This window comes from Nicotiana tomentosiformis, chromosome 5 (genome assembly GCF_000390325.3).
Source record: "Nicotiana tomentosiformis chromosome 5, ASM39032v3, whole genome shotgun sequence".
Taxonomy (NCBI): Eukaryota; Viridiplantae; Streptophyta; class Magnoliopsida; order Solanales; family Solanaceae; genus Nicotiana; species Nicotiana tomentosiformis.
In genome coordinates this window covers 129,756,530-129,764,649 of record NC_090816.1, presented here as the reverse complement: position 1 = coordinate 129,764,649, position 8,120 = coordinate 129,756,530, and the positions used below count along the sequence as shown (strand labels likewise).

Sequence of the window (8,120 nt, the reverse complement as noted above, 5' to 3'; positions counted from 1 at the left end):
AAAGTTGTTCGTTGCTTTCTTCGTCTTTAATATTTTTCAATCCTTGATTAAGATAAGAATCAAGTTCATCATCAATAGAGGAATCAAAACCTGTTATATCATCCATATCTTCCCATAGAACTTCTACTCTAGACTTAGAAGTAGAAGGAGCAGTTTCACCACATGTTGTTTCCATAGATTTATATTTATCAAACATTGATATAACATAAGAGTATATGTTAGCTTGGCAGTCTTCGAGAGATGGTTATTCATTTTCTTGAATTGCTAAATTCTCATAAATTTTACGAACAAGTATGGGTTAAGTATAGTAGAAATTAAATAAACTTGGGGAATAGGAAAAAAATACTTTATAAATTTTACAATCATTTCATTAATGGCCGGTGCATTAGTTGGATTAGTTTTATACTTACCAAATACAACAAAAATTTTACAAATATACCATAATATTTGTGTAACAGTAGGATAATATATACCAAAAAATTATTTTGTAGCATAATAATTTTTTTCTAAAATTTAGTAAGCAATTGGAGTCGTTGCCCAACGGCTAGAATTCAAAAAAAAAAAAATAATAAAAGGACGCGGGACAGGCAGGACAGGACGAAACGGGACGAAATGGCCATCCCGTCACATCCCGCGCCCCGTTTAACATGGGCCCATCCCGTTTAGAATTAAGTGGGACGGGACGGGACGAGACGCGGGACGTCCCGTTGGACAGCCTTAATTTTAATTAGCCTAGATAGTAAGTTTTAGATGTTGAATCTCGAACAGCCCGGTACACCAAACTACTGTTACGCTCGGGATCCGAAAAAAGCCAAACCTCAAGAGTCTATTGTGCAAGAGGCTATTTCAATACTGGAATGACCTCATTGTCACATGCAGTCAAAGTAACTTTACCGGATATTTTGGAAAAATAAAACCTCTTATTGCAGTTACTCTCAAAAGAAACAATTGCAGTGGCCCTCAAAATGGAAACAGAACTGCGGGACATTAAATCAATCAAGGAAAATACAATACACTGGCTGCATTTGATAATTACCAACCTCTACATACCAAAATGAAACACCCTTTTAAATAGTCTACAGAACTGGCATACATTAGTAAAATATCTTTAGACTAGAATACTACTATCTGTATATGCACTCTTCATAGGAGTAATACATATATTGTACACATATTCCACCCCTACAGTAAAACTCACGTGGTAACACATAAATACTCCTATAAGTAAACAAAGGGGTGGCAACTTATTTAACTACATTATATAGGCATAATAAACAATAATTTGAGGTCCAAACAATACAGATCTATATGGTAATCTCAAAACCATTAAAATCTCAGTAGTAACTTTCAAGCTTGGCACATGCAATCAGGAGCAGGATATGTATAAAGGGATTGCTTTGCTTTGCGAAGTCTAATTTGCCCTTGTCTGTTCTTGTGGCCTTCAACTACTGATTCTTGAAACTCAGGCCAATTCAGTGTCTTATTCAGGAATAGCTGGCCTAATAATGCCATGTTTGGCCTTATTATCTTCATATTGTTGTATGTTCTATGTCCCACCTGTCATTTCAATGTGTATTCATTAGCTGTGGACCACATGGGATTCAAAAATATATAAAGAAAACATAAAGTTTTGTGAATAGAAACAAAATTTGGGTTCGATTGGGAGAGTATACAACATATATGCCGTGTTTGACTGGACACGAGGTGTAAGGGGAAAAAAGGGACTTTTGCACATACCAAATGTATCCTTAGAGATTTTGGTTTTAGGCGTGCCACAACATTTCTATGATTATAGGAATAGAATAGTAACGGTAAAATGAGAAGTTTAAAGTTAAGAGTTTCCAAAAAAGGAATAGACAAAAAAGAAGAGAGAATGATATCAAATGTAACACGGAGTAGTAATTTTTGGTTTACCAAATTGATTGTTCATCAGCAGCTATTTCTTTTCAAACATGTTAATATTTGGAACACTAAATTAAAGGTAATCGAGAGCTTTAAAAAAAGAAGTTGTTAACCAAAGAAGAACCTGCTTCTGTTAAAATCCAGTGGCACGGTATATGCAGCTATCCCTTACATCTTATGGAATAGATTCCTGAAGTGCAGTACAGCAGCTAAACTGAAACTAGAAGATGAATTGTTTAAAGTGCTTACCATTGCGTTGTGCATATTTCCAGGGGAGGCAGAAACAAATATATCACTGTGCATGCCGACATAATAATCAACTGCAGCTAATAAGGAAGCCTTTCCTTTGATAAGAGCTCTTTCCTCGGAAGATGCAAGGCTCTTTTTATCTTCCATCAGGGGAAACAAATTTCTCAAAGCCGAAATACGGCGTTCCCCGCCATAAACCTAGAAAAGACATGAACAAAAAAAAAGCTTCAGAACACAAAGATATAGGCTTTACTTCAAGTATTTAGCACCTTAAAGAAAGGCTTTCAGTGTTCACCTTATGGGAGGCAAGATATAGGCGAGTGCTATTGTCGAATCCCAAAGCTGCCAGCAGCAATCCAACTTCTTCTGGGGTCAATGGGCACCGTCCTTGACTCCTCAACTCTTCATCAGTAAACTGAGAGTTGATGACCCTTCCTCCCCAAATTACTTGCCGGTATTTAGCTAGAGCCAGATTTTCAGCCTTGCCACCACCAAAATCACAGGCTGAATGAGCAGCCATATCCTGGAGAGATTACAAGTCAAAAGCTTTTTAAAATATCACATTCTAAGTGGAGATAAAATTGCCCAAATACAAAATACAGAAAAAGAGAGTACCGAGAAAAAAAAATTCATCAATAAATAAGTAGAGTATATATTACCATTAACAGGCATTTCTTTCCAGGAAAGTGGAAGTATTGACATTAAATCGGGAGATATTGCAGCATAGCTAGACAGTGCAATATCCTACTAGAATTCAGATAACAGTACAAAGGAAGGCGCTTTACCTTGTCGAAGCGAAGGTGGAGAACAGCGAACTTGCCTGCTCCTTGTTTGGGCTTAAGATCGGTAACCTCTCTGAGGTAGTTGTTACTAACCATGTTGCCTTCACTAGGAGGATTCCTGAGGCGATTGATAAGGGCATCCCCGAGATGTCTGATGTGAGGAACAAAGGCCAATGCTTGAAAGTTGACTTTACATCGTAGATGTTGGAGGTATTTGGGCATGTTGTCGAACGTCAGTCGATGAGAAAATGGCGCTATGGCAGCAATTCCGTAACTGATCCATTTATAAAATATTAATATACTAAGAATTAATATAGGTCACATGACTACCATACAACTAGACCAAAACCTTCAACAGAAATCGATCATGTAACTAACCTCTGCAGGACAGGTGAAACATTCTCTAAATACCAATTTGCTGAAGCATGAACTGGAGCAGTCTTGATTCTTGTAGGTCGAATAGCTGTGCCATAATATTCTCGTGTGCTCCAAGAGAATTCATCAGGCAACTCTTTGACTATAGATACGTCGTCTTTCAATACATTGATGAAGTGATCCACATCAAAGATATCCATGAATGAGCTATAGGAAAGAGGAAGATAAGTTTGTATATATACTTAAAAGTTGAAACTAAACCAATATTAGCAATATACTAAAAATACCTTGAATCTTGCCAAACAGGATTTACTTCCAACTGAGGGATCACAAGTGTGGCGTTCAGAATTTTGGCAACAACAACTGCATCACAAATCTTTTCCAAGAAATATAGATGTCAGTAATGAAGGGTCAAATCTTATAATAGATGGAGTTAATCATTAAAGGAACTATCAACAAAGGAAATGCGATACACACCCCCATTCTCTGTTGATTTAGTCCTCCATCAAGGAACACTTGAACGTACCCCTCAGACTTTTCAGGTACTGCTGCAGAGTGCAAGGAACAGTAATTAGACATTAGAAAATTAGATAGCAAGATTAAGTTGATGCTCAACTGAGAGATTGCTGAACACCGAGCCATGAAACTAGATGTAAAATTCAGAAGTAATAAAAGACGTGATCCATAGATACTCACTGGAGGCAGCATCAGATTCAGTACAAGGTTTCCATCCTTGGTGCGCCAAAGGAGTCCAAAGCTCTGACTGTTCTTCATTGGACTAAAGACAAAGAAGAAACCAAGCAAGACACAAAAACTCATTGACAGGAGAACAGAAGTTAATTTAAGAGGAACAAGTGAAATGTGATCAATAAGGTCTTACGCACAGTTTGGCGTTGTAAAGCACTCTTCGCAAGACGTGAGTGCCTGAATTTTGGAGCATTCAAATCCTGCACATGCAAATAAGCCTATACAATCAAATTTTTCTAAAGAGTTTAAGTCAAATTACATAGCGACTCAAAGCACACAAAATATTTTATATGGACACAAATTTACCAGATTCCTAAAGTTTGTCAAAGAGACCACAAAGAAATTTAGGAATCAGAACCAAAAGAATCTAAATACGTTGATTAGTCCAACTTCCTTCATAAAAGTTTTATTCAGAAAAGTTTGCAGACTCAAGTTAGTTACCCCTTTTCAATCCTTTTATGTGGTGCATAAATTTAAGACCTCACTCAAGGAAGCAACTTTAAAAACCATGGTATAGCATTAAATCAAGATTTTTATTTTCAGTACTACTAACTTTAGATTTGAAGCCAAAACCATGGATTGAAATAGTTCGTTAATTGGTCGGTTCATCTGACCGCTGGAAAAAGGAATGACTGTTTCCTTTTCTTTGGGCTTAGATATGCATCTCTACGCGATGTATTTCCCAGAAAATTATGCTTTCTTCTCTTTGAAAGAGATGTATAATCATCTTGCACCAAACAGAATTTTATTAATATTATTATAGTTTTGGGAAATAGCAACATCTTCTACCGTGTTGATCTACCAAACAAATAAATTTTATCCCAAAAATCAGATCTTTTCATTGACTAAAGAATTCTTCTATACAGACTGTACAGTCAATAGATCCAAACTTCACATTCCTGTAAACCATGCAAGTGGCATGAAGATAGGCTTATACTGAAACAAACCATTAAACAAATGACACTTAACAAGTCCAAGTCAACAGATCCAACTCAATGACTCACCAAACACCTCCTTAAACACAAATTAGTCAAAAACTGCTAGATTTAGAAATTATACCAAAACAATAGTTTTTTTGCCAGTTACTGCTTCACCTTGTGAAGGATTTTGATAACAAAAGATACTACTAAATCAGCAAAATCCACCTAACAAAAATTCAACTTTCTTTCCACACTGCTAGTAAACAAAACCCCAATTTCCATATTCAGAAAATTTCCCCACTTGCCATATCCACCAAAAATTCAAGATTTCATCCTTTCTTCCTCAGGTAGAAAAGTCCACTCCTTTAAACCTACATTATAAACTGTATGCCTAACTCAAAGATCTAAATCTTTTAAAACCCTACCCCCTACCTCCCTCTTTAATTGATTTAAACTTTAAATGACACTTTTCATCAGAATTTCACATACCTTATTTTACAACCACTTTCACTTCAAGATTACATTTTTACTGCTTTTTTCAATCAGATTTTTCCCTACCTTTTTCTACAACCACTTCATTTCAAGATTACATTTTTACTGCTTTTTTATCAGAATTTATACCTTTAACTACAACCACTTTCACTTCAAGATTATATTTTTACTGTTTTTTCCTTCACCCTCTTTCTCCATCTACCATTTGTAGTCAAATCCCAAAAGACCAACAAGAAAAAAAGTACATTAAAGGAAAAACAAAGCTAAATAACTATGTGGGTAATTCATAAAAAAGAGATACAAAATCCAAAGAAAAGATTAAAAACACAAAAGAAAATTACCTTGAGAATGGTGGGGGAAGCATGGCTCAAAAGATTAGCACAGAAAATAGGCAAAAGAAGCATAAAAACACCAGCTACAGCACCTCCTCTCATTCTCATGTTTCTCCTTCTGTTGTGACTAATTTGGCTCAACCCCTGATGAATTATAAAGCAAAATAAAGAAAAGGGGGTGGCTTAAAATGCTCAAAAGAACTTAGAAGAAAGGAATACAAGGAAAAAAGAAGTCTTTTTTCAAGAAAGAGAGAAAGAGGAGGAGAAATAAAAGAATCAGTAGGAAGAGGAGTAAAGAGGGGCCATTATGATTATGAGCCTCAGTAAAAGCATCTCACATGGGGACACCAATCTCCATATATTATATCAATCTAACAACAGCACATATAACAAAGTATTGGGAAAAAATAAAACAATCTGGTGTATTAAGCTCATGGGCGAATTTGAAAAAGGTAGAATCATAAAAATGTAATGTACCCAACCGAACCAGTGACCTCCTTGATGCTCAAAGGTTCAAATAGTATCGGAGCACAAGAATTTATTATATGCGCCAACATGATAATAACTTTATTAATTACTTTATATTTTTGTAAAATGCTATAATAACTTTACCCCCAAAGATGCCTTAATCAAAATAAAGGAAAGGAAATATAATAAGACCAAAGAAGCATACAGCAGCTTACAGCTGCCACTGAAGTGATTTTAATTTACTGCTATAATAGTATTAATAATTCTTGATTGTGAGGAGTAAATGCTGGGGGTGGGGTGTCTTTGTCAAAAATGCAGAGACCCAAACCCAATACAGGAAACAACGGATAGATTCATTTCATATCATCTGGAGAAAACAAAGAAAGTAATAAAAAGGTGGAGAGCACCGCTATGTACGTGGCAAGAAATGAGGTGGGGTATGAGTCTTTTTCTTGATTAGCTTTATCGTGAATGTCACAGGTAGACACTACTTTAATACTTTATTAGTAAAATGTTTGTGCTTTTAATGTGACTACTAATAATGCTGGCAATGGAAAATTGGCAATTAGGTGCTGAGCCACCGACACTTTGCTTTGCTACAGTTTTCTAATTTTTAGAGGAAGTTGCGTTTTATTTATTTATTTTTTTATGCTCAACAATATGTCAAACTGGCTTATAGCAAACCTTCGCAATTGGCACGCAAATATTCTTGTCCGTTGGATACCATTTTAAGAAAAAATATCTATCTTTATGTTATGGCTCTATCTTGTGCATACATTGTTGGATTTATTGGTTTAGTACTCCTATTAAGTAATCTGTGTTAAGTATATGATGTTAATCATGAAGTAGTAGGCTGCCTTTCGCTCTTCATCTTGTTCATAGTTTACAAAATGAAAGAACTTTTCTCGAAACATATCTTTCTCATCTGTTAGTTATTTTTAGCGAGTACTGTTTAATCTAGAGAATAATTTTTAATACTTAAAACAACTAGCGGTATTTTTGTAAACTTATCAGTTACAATACAATACGATACAGTCAAACCAAACAGCAAAGATATTATTTAACAATAACAAACAATACAATGTATTCAAACGTTGTATCATTAAAACGATACAATATAATACAATACAATACAATACGATACATTATAAAATTATGGGTAGCAATGATCCAAACAGAATGTTAGTGCACTGAACTGTCCTTTTTAGATATTTGGAACGCATGTTGAGATCTGATTAAATTTGGAGTCGCACCCAAAAATCTCATATTGAAAAATTTCATACCCAAAACTCGATTCTAAACCTCTAATTAACAATAAGGGGGTACTTACTACTTCACAACTCTTGTCAGTTGGACCTTTCTTTTGATTTTTCTTGCTCCTGCTATTTTTGGAGCCATTTTCTTCTTTAAATTGAGTAGTATATTTTATTTAATAAATTTTAGTTGGTTAGTGATATACGGTTCAAAAATAATAAATAATAGATTTTTATTTATTTAAATATTATTAAATTTTTAGTTGCATTATAATTCATACTCTGTAACGTGCGCTTAACTCACACATTATGTTGTTGAATTGTTACATCTAAGTAAAGCCTCGAGAGCTAAAGGGAATATTGTTTTGCTTTGGAGAGGAAACAAGCCAAAAAAATGAGTAAATTTCACCTTATATTTTTAATCTTTGAATTTAAAGATTGGCGTTAGCTTCACCTATTAATAATTTGTATCTTGATCTCAAAGCAACATACAAAATTTAAGAAGAAAAAATAAACAGAAAATGACCTTCAACTCTCCTATATAGGTTGTAATTGTTGATATACAGAGTGGTCAAAATAAAACTGGAAATCCCTTTCAGA

At 34.8% G+C, this 8,120-nt stretch overlaps 1 protein-coding gene across 2 annotated transcripts; it reads right to left on the bottom strand.

The window, feature by feature from the left end:
- Positions 1-1,024: 1,024 nt before the first annotated feature.
- On the bottom strand, positions 1,025-6,240 carry LOC104114911 (O-fucosyltransferase 39-like). 2 transcript variants are annotated; one of them, XM_009625459.4, is made up of 10 exons: positions 5,809-6,240; positions 4,193-4,255; positions 4,005-4,086; positions 3,786-3,853; positions 3,596-3,684; positions 3,312-3,515; positions 2,937-3,207; positions 2,447-2,674; positions 2,152-2,349; positions 1,025-1,557 (listed from the first exon to the last, which is right to left on the bottom strand). In XM_009625459.4, the coding sequence occupies exons 1-10, from the start codon at positions 5,905-5,907 to the stop codon at positions 1,348-1,350; spliced, it is 1,512 nt and encodes a 503-aa protein (XP_009623754.1). In that variant the 5' UTR covers positions 5,908-6,240; the 3' UTR covers positions 1,025-1,347. The 2 variants fall into 2 exon arrangements, with proteins under 2 accessions (XP_009623754.1, XP_018632735.1); XM_018777219.3 differs by having other exon boundaries at positions 3,786-3,856; positions 5,809-6,239.
- Between the last annotated feature and the right edge of the window lie 1,880 nt (positions 6,241-8,120).

What these genes read in the sequence shown, in the direction of transcription:
- LOC104114911 (XM_018777219.3), bottom strand. Translation starts at nt 5,907, where the DNA reads ATGAGAATGAGAGGAGGTGCTGTAGCTGGTGTTTTTATGCTTCTTTTG. An exon ending in TCCACCTTCGCTTCGACAAG is followed by an intron (nt 2,675 to 2,936) that starts GTAAAGCGCCTT and finishes TAATCTCTCCAG; the next exon opens with GATATGGCTGCTCATTCAGC. An exon ending in TATATCTTGCCTCCCATAAG is followed by an intron (nt 2,350 to 2,446) that starts GTGAACACTGAA and finishes TGTCTTTTCTAG; the next exon opens with GTTTATGGCGGGGAACGCCG.